Source organism: Drosophila virilis, chromosome 2 (assembly GCF_030788295.1).
Source record: "Drosophila virilis strain 15010-1051.87 chromosome 2, Dvir_AGI_RSII-ME, whole genome shotgun sequence".
NCBI classification, from domain to species: Eukaryota; Metazoa; Arthropoda; class Insecta; order Diptera; family Drosophilidae; genus Drosophila; species Drosophila virilis.
The window spans coordinates 23,240,290-23,259,668 of NC_091544.1; the positions used below are offsets into that span (position 1 = coordinate 23,240,290).

General features: G+C 36.2%; 4 protein-coding genes across 8 annotated transcripts; 2 read left to right on the forward strand and 2 right to left on the reverse strand.

The window, feature by feature from the left end:
* Nucleotides 1–3,406: 3,406 nt before the first annotated feature.
* On the reverse strand, nucleotides 3,407–6,688 carry LOC6629308 (uncharacterized). The gene is made up of 4 exons (XM_032432997.2): nucleotides 6,427–6,688; nucleotides 4,537–4,925; nucleotides 4,303–4,475; nucleotides 3,407–4,227 (listed from the first exon to the last, which is right to left on the reverse strand). The coding sequence occupies exons 1-4, from the start codon at nucleotides 6,484–6,486 to the stop codon at nucleotides 3,665–3,667; spliced, it is 1,185 nt and encodes a 394-aa protein (XP_032288888.2). The 5' UTR covers nucleotides 6,487–6,688; the 3' UTR covers nucleotides 3,407–3,664.
* Nucleotides 6,689–9,041: 2,353 nt separating this feature from the next.
* MED21 (mediator complex subunit 21) lies at nucleotides 9,042–9,636 on the forward strand. Its single transcript, XM_002052935.4, has 2 exons — nucleotides 9,042–9,174; nucleotides 9,236–9,636. The coding sequence occupies exons 1-2, from the start codon at nucleotides 9,133–9,135 to the stop codon at nucleotides 9,620–9,622; spliced, it is 429 nt and encodes a 142-aa protein (XP_002052971.1). The 5' UTR covers nucleotides 9,042–9,132; the 3' UTR covers nucleotides 9,623–9,636.
* A 1,920-nt stretch (nucleotides 9,637–11,556) lies between these two features.
* Set1 (SET domain containing 1) lies at nucleotides 11,557–17,551 on the reverse strand. Of its 4 annotated transcripts, none has more exons than XM_002052934.4 (6): nucleotides 17,323–17,551; nucleotides 16,889–17,222; nucleotides 16,580–16,829; nucleotides 12,717–16,486; nucleotides 12,021–12,654; nucleotides 11,557–11,961 (listed from the first exon to the last, which is right to left on the reverse strand). In XM_002052934.4, exons 2-6 carry the CDS (start codon nucleotides 17,191–17,193, stop codon nucleotides 11,788–11,790), a joined length of 5,133 nt encoding a protein of 1,710 aa, XP_002052970.2. In that variant the 5' UTR covers nucleotides 17,194–17,222; nucleotides 17,323–17,551; the 3' UTR covers nucleotides 11,557–11,787. The 4 variants fall into 4 exon arrangements, with proteins under 4 accessions (XP_002052970.2, XP_015027292.1, XP_070063377.1 ...); XM_015171806.3 differs by having other exon boundaries at nucleotides 16,889–17,241; XM_070207276.1 differs by having other exon boundaries at nucleotides 16,889–17,247.
* A 202-nt stretch (nucleotides 17,552–17,753) lies between these two features.
* Nucleotides 17,754–18,522, forward strand: UQCR-11 (Ubiquinol-cytochrome c reductase 11 kDa subunit). 2 transcript variants are annotated; one of them, XM_002052933.4, is made up of 3 exons: nucleotides 17,754–17,912; nucleotides 18,101–18,195; nucleotides 18,274–18,522. In XM_002052933.4, the coding sequence occupies exons 2-3, from the start codon at nucleotides 18,109–18,111 to the stop codon at nucleotides 18,445–18,447; spliced, it is 261 nt and encodes an 86-aa protein (XP_002052969.1). In that variant the 5' UTR covers nucleotides 17,754–17,912; nucleotides 18,101–18,108; the 3' UTR covers nucleotides 18,448–18,522. The 2 variants fall into 2 exon arrangements, with proteins under 2 accessions (XP_002052969.1, XP_032288771.1); XM_032432880.2 differs by having other exon boundaries at nucleotides 17,788–17,912; nucleotides 18,070–18,195.
* Nucleotides 18,523–19,379: the final 857 nt, after the last annotated feature.

Below are 19,379 nucleotides of genomic sequence, written 5' to 3' on the forward strand. Positions count from 1 at the left end.
TTTTCGGATATTCCATCCTGCCTGGATAGGTCAAAGGTCAAAGTGTGTATGGGCAATGTGTTAAGTACAGTTCGATCGGTTTTAAATTTATTTTAAAATCTATACAAGAAAACTTAATGGATACTTGTTTCAGCGATTGAGGTTGAAAATAACAATTTTTGGCGAGGCAAGCTCGGAAAATATTGGCTAGTATTTATATATTTAATTGAATAACATTAATTTGTTCTCTTGCTATAACTTTATTTGAATTGATAAAAATATCTCGAGCCTTTCTATAGATACTCGCCTTTGGGCAAATTAACAGACGAATAGCTTGATTGGCTCGGCTGTTGATGCTGATCTTAAATCAAGATATCTGAACGCAACCGAATACAGATTATTAGAATTCAAAGCATTTTACAATTTGAATTGTCAAGTGGTAGAACTTTGTGGGCAAATGAAACTATTGCGGAAGCTGGCTGCATGGGGGATATATCACAAAATATGTGACATTGGTTGTCTCTCGAGCCGGTCAAGGGTCGTGCTATAAACGCAAATATTGATTTATTGATTGACTGCTCCAATCCTTTGTTAGCTGCTGGAATACTCCAAAAGTGATTACTAGGATCCATACACAGGTGCGAGATATTCTTCGATGGATAGTGCCGTCGGAAAAACTTTGTACGTGTGTTGTCAGTTAAGGTAATTCCCTGTTCTGATACCTTAAAGTGAACCTCTAAGGGAACTACACGCGTAGGCTCTGAGTTCATTTCAAGCACCGCCTTTCGAACTGCATCGTCACCGGTTAAGGATTCCATATCGCACTGAAACAAGTAGAGTACATTGCACGCGGCACCCTGTGCAAGCATTTGTTTTTGTTTTAAGATGAGTTCTTCGTTATTTGAGATAAGCAGCAGATCCCTATCTGGTATTTTGAGAGTGCAAGCTAAGGACATTTGGTTAATCGAATGCTCATATACAAAGGCAGACAAAGACGTAAATATAGGTTCATTGGTACATCCCATCAGGCGAACACCACGGGTTGTAGGCTCTATTAGAAAATGACGGACCAGTTGATCTCCATATTCTGGTCCTGTCACCATGCCGGACGGTGGCTTAGCCACCCGTAAGACCAGGCCAAATGCATTTCGGTAGGTAGTTGAGTTGCGAATAAGAAATGTTCCGGGTATTGCATCGCGTAATAAATCAACCGCTTCTTCTCGACTCATGTTGGGCTTATACCAAAACTGTGAGGAGTCTTTTGCAAATTTAACTAAACGCGGCTCAACTTCTTTGGTGAGGCCGATACCATAGACATGCCGAAGATTCCGATTGTCTTGCTCTGATGCAGAATTCTCGTTAGCCATTGGAGTACTCGGTATATTGGGTGTTGGATATGGACTGACACAGCGCTCAGAGTTGAATGGTCTTTGATCAAGTGGAAAGGTGGGCGTCTTCGAACGTTTATTTTCGACCAATTGTGATTGTGGATTCATTTGTTGGCTTGTAGAACATGATTCAGCATCAGATAGCTCCATGGACCCAACCTGTGATTCTTTCAATTCTTTGATCTCAAGATGGGGCTTGTTTAACCTTTTTTGAAGCTCCTCCAAATCTTTCTGAATTGTTTCATCGTGTGCTAACTTTATCGAAAGGTCTCTGCCTGAGTGTACCGCATGCCCTTTACGTTCCATCAGCATATGCTCGAACTCTTGCCGGGAGGGTGTCTTTCGTAGCAATGGACACGATGCAGAAATGCTGGGTCGAACGGTTTTTCGAATTGTATACGAACGGGCCTCGGGATTTTTGTTCTCAACCATTTTTGTTTCCAGTGCATCGATGCACACATTGCCGTCAACATGGTTTAACACGCTTGTATCAAAACCTTCTGGGACGTTACCATATGTGAATGGAAGTGCATTCTCACGAGCATGATATGGAATATTATCTTGATCTGTATCCGAATTTTCGAGCTGTTCAGCAGTTTGCACAATTCCGCTCATGGGAACAGATGGTTTTTCATATGCCGACGCCATTGAAATAAAATTGTTTCAAAATTTGTTGGTTGTTTTTTTTTTTTACAATTCGTTAGATATAAATAGTTTTTCTATATACATATGTATGTCTGTGCAGATATAAATGCACACGTTCTACGTCGACTCGCACAGAACACACGTCTGCTGAGAACCAATACTGACACTTGACTAATGAAAGAAACTATGAACTAGTCATTTCGTACATTATACTCTTACACAGGGTGTTATTATTGTTACAAGAAATGGGAAATAAATTGATGAAAGTAGTTCCATTGCTAGCAGTGATGTAGTTCCCCTAAACCCAACAAAATGCCATCTGTTACTTTTACTTTTTAACACTCTATTATAATAGTAATATATGGCATTTTGATTAATTTAAGGGAGCTATAGTTGGGATAAGTTGCAGCGCGATTTGCCAATCTCAAGCTTACAAATTATATGCAGCTCAAGCAAAGCCCGTGAATTCGCAGACTGTAAATATGGTCGTATTGATCACGGCAAAGTCAAATCTTTAGCTTGAAAGTGTACAATTTTGTCGACTTATATTAAATGTATTTTTATGAAATATTGGTTGTTCCTAATTTTAAAAATCTAAATTTTGTAATAAAAAGATGTCAAAAAAAAAAGTGATACCTTTTAAGCCATAGTTCAGAACAATTGTAAGCTATTTATTACTCGAAATTTTACAAGCGTTGCGATTGTTAATCTCGGTTAAGATTTACTCCAGTGAAGTCACCTTTAAAAACGCCAAAAACTAAGAAAAATTAGTTCACCGCAAGAAAGAAAAATACTGTCTTGGCAGAAAAAATGCTAGAATTGTATGCGAATCTTATTTCTTTTCTTTTGTAGAAAACCTTCCAAAATCTTAATGTTGAAAGATCTTCATATTCCATAATTTCCTAATGTATGCGGGCATCTATTTTTGGCTTAAAAATAATGCTAATCGCAGCCACAGAGCAATTCTATTTTTTCTCCTTTGGTTACAAAGCAAAAAAAGTACCTGGACAAAAAAGTATTTTTTCTAAATGTTTCCAAAACTTTCTTAAAATTATTTCATTTTTTAATTTATAAAGTTTACATCGGAAAAAATCGTAAAATTAACAGATAGTTCGAAATTTCGTTATGGTATGATTAGGTGAAAAATTCAATAATTTATTAGTCGACAATCAGCAGAAAAATAGCATTATATATTCATATGTATTGTCAGAATTGTTTTTATGGTGTCGAAAATAAATAAATCAGTACACATTTTGCAAATAAGTAGTAAATTTATATCATGCGCCAATTCTAAGCAAAATTGGCAACATGAACTTTTTATAATGTTGCCCATCAGACTTCATTAAGTTAGTATTCAAAATTTACTATTTACTAAACAAAAACTTATTTTTGAATATTGGAAACGGTATCACAAAAATTATTTATCTTAAAATATCTATATGTTAAAACAACGCAGTCGACTGTGAACACTTTAGTTAATCTAAATTGTATGCCATACTAGTTATATGCGCCTACATCATTGATAAAAATTAAATTAAAATAATCAGTTTTGTGTTTATAATAATATAGTTAAGAAATGCAAAGAATACTAATGGGCTGGGTTCAGGGAGCAATCATTTCAACCCATACCAATTGACAGAGAGGAACAATTCTTAGGATACTATGGATATTTCCTTAATACGCATATCGCGTTTTGTTCTAGGTGGTGGAATCGGCGCTGTATTCAGCAGACTGGGCAATTGACTGGTATTGCTATTGTCATCGCACTTTTCAATAGTCCCAATAGACATAGCTGGCTTGCTCTGTGATAGGTTAACTAAATGTGTTTGTTTTTGCTTCTGACAGAATTTTCTTAGAAATAAATCCCTCCATTCAATTAGCTTAGCTGGCTTAAGGAGTATGTACACACTACTAATTACTAAGCCAGCTATCAGCAGTAATAAAATAAATCCGATCAAGAGTATTAACGAAGTGAACTGTTTCTTATTCACTTCGACTTGATCATTCTTAGGAATTGTGGAAGGTGTAGTAATGCGGTGTATAGGGCGAACAGGACGATTCGGCAGTCGCGCATCTTTTGTTAATGCAATATCCGAACATGACCGAAACTCCTCCTGAGGGCCACAGCCAACTGCACCATTTCCATCGTCACACATGCCCCAATTATTTCCGGCTATATAGCGCCACTGCAGCACGCATTGATTGCATAGCATGTCTGCAAAAATAGAAACAAATAAATACGGATATAGTGCTTACAAAAAAAAAAAAAACAAATATACGAAAAATTTACCAGGCAATTGCGCTTTGATTTCATAAATGCGACTACCATTACGCGGATAGAATCTGCTGTCCAAGTCTGTTGGGCTACGCTGCGAGGGCGAACCGCTTATTATATGCAACACATTTTGATCAAGGCAAGACTGCTTAGCACTTGGCTTTGGGCATAACCTAAACTCAAAGTACCTGTGAAGAAAATCGTTTAGCCAATGGGCCTTCTTATTCGTTTACCAATTTGTTTTCTTACCCCATATGACTTGCGGTCAGCTCCACACGAATTATGATTTCGGAGCTCGGCAAATAGCTTCGAACAACAACACCCTGTCCCCATTGGCCTCCATGTTCATGTGGGCGTGGCTCAGGCAAATCCCAGGCATCACCACACTCCCCACATTTTCCTCCATTATGCTTCCACTGTCGAGTGAAACCACCGCAATAGAGTTCATGATCATTGTAGTCTGGTGGCGTTTGAAATCCATAACGCCAAGCCGATGCCCTACTTGGGGGTTCGATAAGTCTTCCGTGCGCATCGCCGTAATGAATTAAACAGAAGATAACTAGGCACAAAATAAGAAATGTTCGTGAATTGGACTTGATTTGGCTCTTCCGAAACCCAGGATCTCGCCATGACATGCCCTGAAAAATAAACTTGAAAATTAATTTAAATAGCTTAAGCCAGATGAGCAGCTTAAATTCTAAAACATTTTTGTACAACAAAACATCTTCCGACGCACCGTTCTCCGATTGCGTTTTGGTTGGGACGGTAAAACTTTCACCACGCATAGATGGAATCACGCGTTCCATCGACCCATCCTCCCGCGCGACGAACTAAAAATTAACCACAATATAACCACGCCAAGAAAAAGCAACCCGACGCCACCGGGGTTAAATTAATAATCTTCAAAATCATATTGTTTTAATTATTCCTATTAATAATTGGATATTTTCAATCGATTATAAACAAAATTAGAAGCCCAAAAAACTACCATGAGTACTTTCTTAGGCTATCCACATGGAGGAGTCCTGGCACATTGACAGCCCATTGTCCCTCTTACAATCCACTCAACAAACTAAGTAAACGCTAGCTTCGAAACACTTCCATTTTACTATAAATTAAATATAAATCATATATTTAATGAGAAAACGATTTCTTACTCATTTATTCGCAAGTGCCAATGTTACGACCCTAATCCAACTAAGCTACGCTTTGATTGAGCCCCGCCAAAAAAGTTCTTTTAGTAAATTAAAATGTTTACAGTTTTCCTTTGGGAATAATAAGCATGTAAACAAGTAAATATAACAATTGTCGAATTTATGACGCCAAACTCTGACCGCCATTTACTAGTCCAACTTTCCCAACCCCCGTCTTACTTATGCCTATCAACCCAAAAGAGAGCATCAGTCAATGATTTGCTACGTAGCTCCATGGTTTGGGCTGTGCGTGGGATCACACGATAATAATAATAGATTTCTCTTAAATGAATAAAAGGTACAAAACGATATTTCCATAAAATGCATATACTTTTATATTTTATTTTAGTATGTATCAACCTCTCAGTTGGATTTTTGTTTATTAGTTAGTCGATCGTCATAAATTTTTATTTTTATCTCTCTTCTCATATTGTGTACAAAAGAACTGGTTTAAAATAAAAATATATATAGATATATATGTTTTCGACAGGCTAAGAACCAGTCTTAAAAGGCGATAATGCTCTTCCTGAATATACAGTAAAAAAAGTAAAATTCTTTTTAATGGGTGGCTGTCAAAGTTTGTGCCTTGTAAATTTTGTATTATTTAATGAAATTTGAAATTTACAATGAAAATAAATATTCAATGTACATGCAGAATACAGAGATCATTTTATATTAGTAAAATATGTATATGAATAAAATAATATAATTACCACCTTATTTATGTATGTAGACAGATGCACGCACATATCATTTTATTTGCTTTCATTGTCTAACTTTCACCTATACAGATTACATAAAACTTTTTTATATGTTTTCATGCACAGCTCTACACAATAATGTGTTAGCATTCGGTCACATGTATATAAGCACAAACATATAGATTCATGCATATGTACATAGATATAGATATATACATAGATATATACATAAACAAGCAACTCACATGTGGGGTACCTCTATAGTAGCTAATTGGCAAGCAAATGTTTTGGTTACCAAATTTCATAGCAAGTTGTGGTATAAAATTTGATACGATGTCACTTGAGTGTTTCGCCGCAATTCTATACGTCAATGTAGATCACAAAATTGTGACTGTAAACAAAAATGGGCCTTTCACTTCTTTGTCGCATACAAAGCAGACGCAAAGTTATCACTTCGTGTACAAACGAATTTCGTGTATCGCTCACCAGCTTTAAACCAATACTGATTAAGCTCGAGGCCAAGCATGCGGATTTCAGTCACATTTTCGGCTCTTTGAGTTGCCTAACTGGTTTGGAGAAATTTTTAACGACTGAAGAGCGTTGGTTGACTGAATATGCTCAAAGAAACGGGTTTATGTTTTATGTTGTCTTGATCTTCACCTATGCAAGTTGTAAGGCGCATTGTGCGGAGTATGTTGAGAGTGGTCATGGTTCAGATCCCAAGGAATCATAACTCTATGTTTATACCCTGTTTTTCCGTTTCCAGAAGTGGTAAGCTTAAGTAACACTTTACATTCGTTTCTGACACATTTGGCAGTAAGTTTCGCTTAAAATGACATAGCTAGTGCGGCGTGTCCACTAAATCTTATGTAATTCAAATGCACAGCACATAATACCAGAAGTGCCAGAAACTTGTGTAATAACGGTATTTTCGAATGAACTGGCTCATTTGGTTCTTAAAACTTTTGGCATTACTTTTACATTTATAGCGAGAAAGACAAGATTGGACATGCCGAAGCTATAATACCCTTGTAAATATATGAGTTTACTGAAGCTCGTAAATGCTACGATTGCCATTCAAGAAAATCTAAAAATCTAAGAGCCTATGCCTAAGAAGAAGGGTGTTAGCAGAGAAAAAAGTTTTCTTAAGTAAAAATTAAATAAAGTTAAGAAATTTGTACTAGATTAAATAGTTAGGATAAAGAGACAGTAATGGGAAATTACCGTACAGGTGGGGAAAAATTTACAGCCTGTCCGGCAAGCTATGCCTCTCTTGGTCAGTGAGTTCCCGAAAATAATTGTGCATAGCGTAATCTTTTGTGCACGTAGGTAGAGGCCATAATTCCTGGTAGGTCTAGAAGGAACAGGGAATTGAAGACGCCCTAACAGAAAAGAGAAATCTACATTGCCAACAATCAACTTAACAACTTAGACAACACCGAGGATTGGCTCACCGGTACAGTTAAACCAATATTTAAAGAATAAAAAAAAGCCATGATACATAACTAATGGATCCATGATCATCAATGAATGCCCAGTGAGATTCAGCACTAACGAGCGAGATAACAACCAACGGCACACATCGCGTCATCTTTTTAGCACAGGGTCTTCATCGTCGATAGATAGCCGAGGACGGTAATAATTCTAAGACGGGAGTAGTTAGCAAGAAATACTCGCCTGAAACTCAAATACTTCAGTTCAGTTGTCGACCCAAAGCGACAGCGAGTACATTGAATCTTTTTAGCGACATTTATCTCCTTCAAAAATTCCAGATTGAAGTCAGAAAGTGTGAGTAAGTTTTCACAATGCCCTTAAACCTCTCGAATAATCTCTTTTACACTTTGCAGAAATTGTGGTCATTATTAGTGTTCAGACCCTTCAGCTGGTAAGGCACATGAATGAAAGTTTTGCCCAACCTCCTCTGCAGATCGCTCCACGAAGAATTATCGGTAAGTTATTTCCTTTAATACAAAATAATTAATGTTGGAGAGCCCTTTCCGTTAACTTATTCGTAGAATACTATTAATACTATTTATATTTATTTCAATATTTATTTTAGTTGTGATTCGAGCGACAAAACTTTTGTAAACGGATATTAGATGCGGTTCTTTGATGCCCGATGTCTTGCAAATGGGAATGATGGGACTTATCTCCGAAGGCCGAGTTGGTTATTAGACTGTTGCTATTGCCTGAAGTCTTGTACAAATGTATTTACTCTTAGCCGAAATTGTTAAAGTAGTTGTGTTCTTGTTCTTTTTTAGTTCTACAAATAAATGAAAAATATTATTGAAAATAATTAGTTTTTACTGTGGGATGTAAGTGAAAAAAAAACGATGTAAAAACCAGCATAAAAAACCCTAGCCCTGGGTTATTTAATAAAATTTTTAAATTGAATTACAAAATATTCAAGCTTCATTTAAAATTTTTATTGTTTAATATGGGATACAAAACATTGCAAGTGCAAACGGTTTACATTTGAAATACTCAAAGCCTCCGCCAAATCAAAATTCGATATTTATAATGACTTGTCCTCGATAGTTAGCAACTGTCATTCGCTCATCTCGAACCGATGACGATAGCTCAAAGCCATCGACTATTCATCGTATAGTAGTGTTCTTGCTGCATGGCGCTCGAAAATCGGTGCGTTATCGGCAATGTTTCAATGCCTATATTTAAGCAAATGAAAATCCTGAGAAAAAATTACATTTAAATATGTTGGATGTTGCTTATGTGTAGTGGCTAAAACGAAGAATTATTATATTAATAATATATATTGCATTCGATAGTATACATGTCGAATAGGCATTTCAGAACGTATCGAGAAAAAATTTCGAAATTATCGATTTCATTGAACAACAAGAGTAACTACCATCTCCAAACTACCTATGCCTTATTGTCTTCATAGTAGAAATTAAAGAAAGTTTATAAGGATTAAGAAATATTATTTAGTTATGGCAGACAGGCTAACGCAACTGCAGGATACCGTAAACCAAGTATGCGCCTATTTAGTAACATTCATTTCTGTATAGCTAATAAAATTATGATTGTTTTTAGCAAGCAGAGCACTTCTGCAATGCTATTGGAGTCATTCAGCAGACATCTTATCCCAGCAAGTTTGCAAATTTTGACAGGACAGGCTCACAGACACCCATACAAAACCCACCTCAGGAGGATTATGCTCAACTTTTTGCACAATTAATAGCTCGATGTGCTAAAGACATTGATACTTTAATTGAGTCTTTGCCTAATGAAGACAGTTCAATTGAATTACAAAATTGTAGTCTTAAGCGACTAGAGTTTGAAAACCAAGAAACTGCAGAGCAACTTGAACAAGTTGTTCAGAAAGGAGAACTTTTGCTGGAAAAAATCCAGTCTGCTTTGGGGGACATTGCTCAAGCACAATTGGACATGCAAATAACATTAAAAACAAGTTCACAATAAACCGCTTGCATGAATATCGCTTGTACTGATTGTTTATTCTACGATGGAACGCGTTAAATATCCTGGTACTAATTAGACTGTGCTCAAGAAAGATATATTTATTTTAAACGGTTGATATTTTTGGATTCCAAATCAAAGACCAATTTTATTGCTCTTCATTATATGTTTAAATTCAAATACTCTTTAAATTTGATACCCACAATTTGTGAAGCATGTAAATAGTCGGTTGACCTAAATATGTGTGGAATATACAAGCTAATCTTATTTTTATACATATGTGTATGCAAAACCCTAACAATATTGGACATCTATATCATATAGCTGCCATAAGAACGATCGGTCGAAAAGTCCATTATTGTATGGATAGCTTATTGATTATTTGTATAAGTAACCCAAGTCTTTAAGATTATTCCTCATCTTGCGGTGGCCACGTTCCTCGCTTGGATTACTTGGTGTTCTAGGCTCACACGACATTACTTTATTATCAGAATATATCAGGATTGCGAACCAAATCACAAATGCTTCACATGGCAACTCCCAATGTGATTTTCAGGTCATAGTACTTACGGCTAAGTAATGATGACTGCACCATGGACCAGTTGGCCGTGCTTGTGGTCGGCGGCTCTAGCAGTATTTGAATATGTGTCTCAAATATACCGCTTAATATCCCTTTCGATCTGGACAAAGCTAATGTAACATTAGCAGCCTTCGCCAAACTCTGGATGGCCAATCGTCGCAATGCTTTATGGCAGATTTCAACCTGAAAAAAGGATTTTCTTGATTTTTCCATACTTTTAGTTTCCTAGCTCGTGCAGCTTGGGCTTGATCACCAATCAGTCAGTCAGGACAAACACTTTTACATACAGAGATACATCATTTAAAAATAAAAAAATTACATTGTTTAATTATATTACCGCTTAATTAGTAAGATATGTTTTTTCAAAAGTTTTTCATAGTGAAAGAAAGCTTACAACCATCTAGCAACGAGATCTTTAAAAAAAAAAAAATAAGCGAAAAGCAGCCAAATTTTTTCCAAAAAAATTTTAACAAAAAGCTTTAAATTTAGTCGTGTTTTCGTTTTTCGCATTTTCAGTAATAGTTAAGGGGCATTAAGATAATATAAAAAAAATAAACATAAATGTTATATTAAGCTTAATTAAATTATTTAATTAAAAACAATTCAATATTCACTTGACTAAACAATTTCTCCACTTTACTATTGGACTATGGCAAGGATAAAAACTTGATTGCGAAGGTATTAAATTCGCGAACCAGCAGGTTTTCTGAGTCCTGATATTGACTCACTTTAACTCACTCACTTTAACTGAAACAAAAATGTAAGATCAATGGCTACCATAGACAAATACTTACAAATTATGTCTGGGGCCTCTAATGGAACACAAAAATGTTGCTTCTCTAGTTATAATATTAATACTTTTATATATATTCCAAGTTGCCGGACGGATATTACAAAATATACTGAAATCAAATTTTAAATGATTGTGCGCATGTCGCTGTACACTAGATGTTTGCTTTCTTTGTGTCCTTAATACCTATTTTAATGAGAACAGGTTTTACAAAATTTGAATTCAGATCTAAATTTCCATGAACATTTTTGATGCATACAAGAAAAGACCTTACAGGCTGTTGTGATATTAAACTTTATACATTTGATTATTCACATTCTAATACTTTACACTTCATGTATTAATTAATTAGTAGACTTATATTTATTTACAAACCACAACGATAAATATAAAAATAAATATTTAGTAGTTTCTGAATTCTAATCATTTCAAAACTTGATCAAAATGACATCTTGAATTGCAAAATCGGTACGGAAAAATGTTTTTGCATATCCTTGATACGATATTTGCAAAGTGCAATGTATAAAAAAACAGGCATTAGTTTTTTTTTTTTTTTTTGAAAAATACTTAGTGTAAAATATAGCCTTTATTAACCAAAACATTACGAACGATAATCTTACAAAATAAAATCTTTCAGTTGCATTTTTACTTTTAAATTACTTAAGATACAAAAAATGTTCTATTTAAATGTAACAGAATTTATAAAATAATAATATGTACTTCTAAACTCAGTAATAGTTACTTAAACTGAAATCAATAATTAACATTTATCTTCAGTAAAGCCAAAGTTTCTCTGCTTTAGTTAAGCGTACCCCTACAGCCTTGTGCTCCACAAAGGCAAGGGATTTTTTCTTCCTCTAAAGGAAATTTGTAGTCATAAGTTATTTCTTCATTAATTCCAATGGGTTGCTTTGAATATATAACAATTTTTTTTTCTGACTCTATGGTAATGACTTTGGCATAACAGTTTGGCTGCAATCAAAAGAGGAAATTAAGAAGTGATTTAATTGCCGTACCTATCTCATACTTACATTACAGCTGTGATTTATAAATCTCGCCAAATTACCACATTTTGTTGCATCGATTATAGTTTCCATATCAATTCGGAATAAATATGAGCTTCCAATGCCAATTGCTTCATATTTGGTTTCTCTTAAATCGGCAACAACTGGTCGAATCATTTGCCCAACGTATTCAATAACCATTTCATCAGCCGCTATAGGTTCCATGGCAAATAACCCCCAATCATGGATTGCCGACTTTGCAAATTTGAGCTGTTTTTTTCGAAATTTCAGTTGATTGAATTTTAAAAGCTCGGACTCTCCCATTGAACCGAAGGCAGTTAATAGACGTCGTTGATTCGAACGCGCTTCGCGAGATATTCCCTGCATTTTGGATATTAACTTATTGTGATGATGGTTCGTCAGCACCGTTGGCTCATCGCACCGATCTTCATCTTGAGTGTCATGTATGTTTGCTTTAGCATGGTGGTATTTGTGTTTGGCTTTTTCCCGTACATCTAACTTGTAGAAGCCCTCAGTACGCGCGGAACCGGTTTTGTGACGCATTAGTTCTTCGTCTTTTCGCCGTTTCTTGGGAGGAGGCGGCCAAAATGCCCTGTCCGTGGTGCAGTGATTGACCCAGTGAGTATTGTTCAAAAACATACTGAAATTTGAAAAAAAAGTTGAAATAAATCTTACATTTTAGAACAGAAAAAGTCTACTCACGCATATGGTTCCTTTTGCAAATGCTCAGTATAGCTCGTCTTGATGTACTTAATGTCCTCCAAATCGATGCCTTTTGTTAGGAATGTGTATAAAATTACCATTTCTTCGTTTTGATCACGGGTTTTAAACATTTCACACGGAACAAAGTTAGCGGTTTGTCGGACGAGTTCGGAAAGCGTGTCTTTCATTGATTCTATTTTATTTTTCTTATTCGCCTGTCGTCCTGAAAAATCTTTTTTTTTCTTTTGTGCACGCACAGAATCTTTGCGTGGCCTTCCAGGACCAGGCCTTACAATATGCATGCCATCGGCTTCTTTCTTATTTTTGCATTCAAATTGGTTTGTGGAAACACCGGTAGAAAAGGCACCTTGTGCTTGTGGTGGCAAAGAATAACAATGTTCTAAGGCCACTTGACTAGCTTGAGATGCTTGACTTGATCCACTATCTGAAGATACAGGTGATTGCTTTCCGTTATATATTCGGGTATTTTCATTTGGTTGACTGCTAGATTGAGCTGGGTCATAACCTTCCGTTTTTAAATTGCTTTCAGTTTTTAAAACAATTATACCTTCATTCTCATTCGTCTGAATACTAGTAGTTTTTGGAACAGCTTCAGTATTTACTGTGATCAAATACGGTTTGCAGTCAGCGTCAGTATCTGGGATATCTTTCTTGTACAGTGTTAAGTCTTGCACTAATAATTTTGCACCTGGTGTCGGAGGAAGTTTTGAAATATCGGGTGTTTCAGGCATTTCATAAGTTGATATTTGATTAATCTCTAACTTGAGATCCATGTTTGATGTATTGTCTGGTTGATGTGAATTCTTCTGCTGTTCTTCTAAAAATTCGCGCTCGATTTGAGCCATGTATTCAGTATTTCGACGTCTCTTCTCCTGATACTCGCGCTCTTCATCAGAATCACTATAAATACGATCGTATTCAAAATGCGATTTTACTGGAGTTACCCCATCGGATTTCGAAATAGTTTCCTCGTTGTAATCCGGTGGCGGAACAGGTGTTGGTGATCGGCGGGATTCAGATTCAAGTTGTTCATCAGTCTTTAATTCGGATACAAATTTAGCAGCAATGCCAACATCTTCCATACCAAAACAACTATCTTTGCTTATGTCTTCAAGATCAGACGGTATAGATGATACGAGATTGGGTTTTGAATTAGTAAATCGTTTTGTCCCTGTCTTTTGGTCATCGTCTTCATCAGTATCAGAGTATATGTCAATTTTTTTCGTGCGACTCCGCTTGGTTGCTGATATTCGATTTATTGACTGATTTTCTTCCTCAGAGTCTGAATACACGTTTAGTATTTTGCCATCTGAAGCTTTCAAATTATGCCTACGCCTCTTAGGGAATTTATCCCTTTCATTTGAATTGCTTGATGGGATGTCTTCATCAAAGCTTTCGTCGTCGCTGCTCCTTTCGTTCTCAGCTCTATTGGCGATATCTTCAGCATCATTTTCACCGTCGCTATTGGAGGACGACGATGTGGATGACGAAAAGAAACTTGACGCACTTCCTTTTCTTTTTAATCGTATATTGGTTGACGTTATTCTCAACTTCCCACTATCCCTTTGCAGTGTGCGTCTTTTTAAATTAAGATTTTGAGCATCGGAACTGCCCATATTTGAATCATCTTTGTCTGAATCAGACCGCTGTACCATTTCTTCTTGATCACTGAGATCCCGTTCCAACTTATCGGGAATGGGGCTTGGGTGTTTGGGAACACGCCGAAATGATGGCAATTTAGGCATTGCAGCCCTTATACCTATACTGGTGAATGATTGAAAATCTGACATTTCTCTTTGCGTGTTGATTAAATTATTAATGTCGGGTGGCTTCTCCTGAGTTATTTGTTTTTCTACTAAGTTATTACTAGTTGTAGCGGTATCGACTACGGAAGACAAATGTTTTGAACGTGCTTTTGCTGTTTGTTCGTCCCACCAAACCTCAAAATTTTTAAAAGCTGTCATTTCAATCATACGCTTATTAACATCTCGTTTAAGGATTTGCTTCAGTTCCTCGACTATAAAATTCATCACCTTTTTAACATTTTGTTTCATTTCGTCATTTTGATCCGGTTGCGTATGTTGATAGCCATATGACTGGATATACGGGTCCAAATTAAAAGCGTCTGCAGAAACCACTCCAGGCAGGTATGAGGATTGCATATATGCAGGGTTAGAAAAATACTTTCCTGTAAATCCAGAATTTGCTCCTATTGCCGAAGGATAGTGTCCATATCCATAGGCTGAATGATGATAATAATAATTACTCTGATGTGAAGCATTAGGATCCGTATATCCTGTAAACATTATTTTCGTTGTTAATTGACTTGACGAATTTGTAGATTCCTTTGTGGTTTCTTCATGTGACGATAAGCTTGACAATGACATGTTATCATCATTGTTATTATTCGTTTCCAGCTTTTCAACTGGGTGCTTGACTATTTCTTTTTTAATTAAAATATCGTCGTCACTTGATATATCGCTGGCACCGTGCTGCTGTAAGGCCGAAACATTTTTCTCTTTTTTGTTTTGTATGCTATTCGAATCGCAATGCGGGTCAACAGTTTCATTAATTTCATCGACCTTCGCTTTGTCTGTTTCAGAATCACTACTATCCATTTGCAAAAATGGTGGAGCATTGCCAAATGTCTTTCCCTTAAATATAAGGGCAATACGTGTATCTAAATCAACATTCTCTGTGTTAATTTCCGCGTCAGTACTATTGAGATTATTATTGTATTTATTTGACTTTGGTCGCCTTGGTGAATGTAGATTTATACCAACTGACTCGGATGAAGGCGAGATATCTTTTGAATGTAACGTTAGAGCTGGTGGCTGGGGATCATCCCAGTTTTCTTCTTCTTCCTGGGGTGGAGGTGGTGGGGGTATAAGCTGTGAATCCGGTTGTGAGACGGGCCACCTTCTGTGGGAACTAGACCAAGATTGAATATTTTCACTAACAGTATAACCATAATGATCATATCCATAATTATCAGATGATATAAGGTTAGATACCGGAATGCCAGAATAATATTGTTGGCTTTTGAACACTGAAGAGGTTCCATTTTCATCTTCATGGCACTCATGACTTGAATAACGTTTATCGTGTTTAGAACTAATCCGTTCTTTGCGATCACTTCCAACATCAATGGATCGATCACGATCTCTTTCTCTATAATCTCGTTCTTTTGACGTACTTGGTCGATGATCCCTTCTCTCCCTTACCCGATCTCGAGAATGATCTCTTGATCTATTACGCTCTCGAAATTTATCTCGTCCTTTAGAACGAGAATAGTCGTATGACCTTGTATCTCTTTCTCGTTCTCTAGAATTGTATAACCGATCCCTGCTTGAGTCCGAACTTTTTTCACGAGATCCTCGAGAATAGTAATGTCGACTATGACGTGAGCTGGAATATTTATTACGTGTCCCACGTTCTCGATCATAGCCTCTTTCAACGGAATGCCGTACACGATCTTTTGTAAATCTATCCCGTTCACGTTCTCTGTGACGATCATTATCTATTTCTCCAAACACCGCACTCTTGTGAAATGAGTTGTAACCACTTCCAGATAATAGATGTGGACCTTCTTTTTCGGTGTAATCATGAAAATGTTCGTTTGCCGGAACCAGAGTTGTTGTCGAATGCGGCGTGGTGCTTATTAACGGCCTGGCTACAACGGGATTTGTTAAATTATCAATAGTCTTCTTCAAAATGGCACCAAACGGATCGCAGAATACGTTTAAAATCTGTATAAAAAAGAAAATAAAAGTAATATGTTTATAAATACAGTGTTCTTATATTTTACTTAACAAATCTCTTTAAATTCTAGCAAAACTTACTTTTCCCATTACTGATTTCTGGTTATATTTATCGACAAACTGACGTGCTCCTTTGGTGCTTTCAAAGACTATACGTGCGATGCCTAAATGTTTATTTGTCGTGGGGTGATGATATATATTTATTTCATCAGTGGGCCCACACTTATCTAATAGGCCGGAAAGGAACTGCTTGTCGATGTTGTCGTTAAGATTCACTACCGTCACTTCAATAGCAGGTGGCTGACCAACGTAATGAGAATCGATCACAAACCTATAAGTCTTATATGTTATATCAAGATCTAATCAATGACTAATTACATTGCTACTTACCGGGGTACAACCAACATTAATGGTTCGACAGGTTTGGCTCGAATTCGAATAAGAGGATTTCGTGGATCACGAGGTGTAATTGTCGGGTATGTGGGGTCTCCGGGGACGACACCGTCGTAACGGTAAAGTTTAGAACCACATTTCAGCAATTGCGGATCCGCTAATAATTTAAAGTTTCTATGCATCCTCGTTGGGCATAAAGAATTCAAGCCATTGCCATCACGATACCCTTGCATCGAAATATGTGACTGTTCTCCTGAGGGTTCTCCTCCATTAATTGAGTTGTAAATATTGCTGGTATCCATAGCATAACAATTGGCCACGTTTACGGAATCTTCAAAAACAAGTTCACACTTCAGCTAGTTTAACTATTGACATTCTTATTTTGACCAAACACAAATTGAGCAAAAAATATGATTACTTTTGCTACTTACATTTTAAGCTGACGACTGCCGACTATGTCGTTAGGCACGTCCGGGTGTGTATTATATGGGGATACGAAAATGTTATAGATATCTGTCCCTCCACGGAATATGGCGCTTCTAAAACTTTTAACGCAGAAGTCAATGATGTTTTATCTGCATCATAAAAATACAATATTCCCCATATATAACAACACATGAAGTATTAAAACACTGTCGAATAAAAAATACACAGAAAAAACGAGGCCTCGAAGGGGTGTAATATCAATGTTATCGATGTTTGAGCTCCTTTCTATCGATTAATAATAAGCAAGTATATTTTGCTTACCAAAAGTTTATTTCAACTTAATTGTTAGAGTTATTTTTAATTGTTCAAAATAAGTTAAAGGACGGCTAGCAATTTGTTATAAATATTAATAAAATAAAAAACAACGCCGTTAAAAAAAATTTCGGCTTGAATATTTGCAGCCATATCAGAAAATATTTTATAAGTGTGGCAACGCTATAATAAAATTTCTGTTCTGATTGCATCACAACTCACTAAACAAAAAGTTTTTAACTTGCTTTTCTCATTTAAGTTCCATACAAGCAGTCGGCAATTGGTACTTATTTTTAAGTTAATAAATGAAATTTGTTTCAAGTTTTTAAATTATGAGTTATTCCAGTTTTCATACATTACCATTAACTAATCAGCCGATCCATATTTTTTTTCATACATTTTATGTGCACATTTATTTTTATTTACAAATGCATTGACAGATTGTTATTCCAAATCTAACGTCATTCGCAGCGTCTAAAATGGCATTTTGGAAATTTGTCGGACTTCCCGTGGTTAAAGCTGACGATGATGAAGAGGAACTTGTTGACCCTCAAGCAGCTCTTAGAGTGAGTACTCCTTTGGGGGATATTTATGGATTATATGCTGTTGTGTATTGTATTAATGATCACATTTTATATTTTCAGGATAAGTGCCAGGCTAAAGGTCACATCGAATCTTTATATAACAAATATCAAGAATGCAACGATCGTGTAAATAGTCGATCAAAAACAACCGAAACATGTATGGAGGAACTGTTCGACTATGTCGCTGAGTTGGATCATTGCGTAGCGCACAGCCTGTTCTCAAAACTCAAGTAGTTAAGCAATATCATGAACATAAATATGTATTATTGTTAGCTACGCCTGAGTAAAATTGTTGAAGATTCTTAGTAATTGAACAAACGTTCTTTAAGCAGTTGCCATTATAATACAAATTTTTGTATTCTTGTTATGAAGGGTATATAAGTGCAAAAAAAGTGTGTAAGAAATTTTATCAATAACTTAAGGGTGCTTATTTGCTTGCTATAACAATAACGCATTTTCAAGACAAGCAACAAATATCTTGTGAACATGTTTTAACGCAAGTCGAGAATTGCTGACTGGAAGATACCCTGTGTCTGGCTCATTACTATTTTTTTTTTTGCATGGAGCAGTCAAGAAAGCGTCAAAAGATGCAGACATGAAAACGCCTTATAGCTGATCCTTATCATCCTTGTTTTAATCTGCGAGAATGCGGAATTGGTGGAGTTTGAGCCCACTGTGGCTTTTGGCTAAGCTGATTCCCCAATTATGTTTCTGTGCAACCGTTATGCCGAATCTATGATTCCAAGGCAGCTGGATTGCTAGCGAACTGCATGCCCAACAATTTATGCAAAATGATTATAACAATACATAAATGTTGGATCACTTGGTTGCCGGCTTATACAGATATGAAACAATCAATGAAATTAAACAGATATTGTAAATGGCACAAGAAAGCTCCGAAGTATAAGTAATCTCATATTCTATTCTGAGTTTCTTCGAATAGCGAAAATCTATCTTTAACACAATATTAAAAGGATTATCCACAATACCGACGCGTTCAGGAGTATCGCTTCTCTGTTTGTATTTTCATGTTACGCAGGGCGCAGTGCTCTGGAGAAACAGATTTATTAAACCAAAACTAATACATCCGTTGCTCACGCTGCTAATAAATCCCACCCTGGAAATGATCATAATTGAGTTTTGCAGATTTAAGTCCTTCTTTTAAT

Coding starts and splice junctions, on each gene's coding strand:
- LOC6629308 (XM_032432997.2), bottom strand. CDS start 6,486: ATGAAATTTGGTAACCAAAACATTTGCTTGCCAATTAGCTACTATAGA. Junction 4,476..4,536: donor CTGACCGCAAGTCATATGGG/GTAAGAAAACAA, acceptor TTTTCTTCACAG/GTACTTTGAGTTTAGGTTAT. Junction 4,228..4,302: donor AATCAAAGCGCAATTGCCTG/GTAAATTTTTCG, acceptor CTATTTTTGCAG/ACATGCTATGCAATCAATGC.
- MED21 (XM_002052935.4), top strand. CDS start 9,133: ATGGCAGACAGGCTAACGCAACTGCAGGATACCGTAAACCAA. Junction 9,175..9,235: donor TGCAGGATACCGTAAACCAA/GTATGCGCCTAT, acceptor GATTGTTTTTAG/CAAGCAGAGCACTTCTGCAA.
- Set1 (XM_002052934.4), bottom strand. CDS start 17,193: ATGGATACCAGCAATATTTACAACTCAATTAATGGAGGAGAACCCTCA. Junction 16,487..16,579: donor AGAAATCAGTAATGGGAAAA/GTAAGTTTTGCT, acceptor TTTTTTATACAG/ATTTTAAACGTATTCTGCGA. Junction 12,655..12,716: donor TTGCAAAAGGAACCATATGC/GTGAGTAGACTT, acceptor TTCAAATTTCAG/TATGTTTTTGAACAATACTC.
- UQCR-11 (XM_002052933.4), top strand. CDS start 18,109: ATGGCATTTTGGAAATTTGTCGGACTTCCCGTGGTTAAAGCTGACGAT. Junction 18,196..18,273: donor ACCCTCAAGCAGCTCTTAGA/GTGAGTACTCCT, acceptor TTATATTTTCAG/GATAAGTGCCAGGCTAAAGG.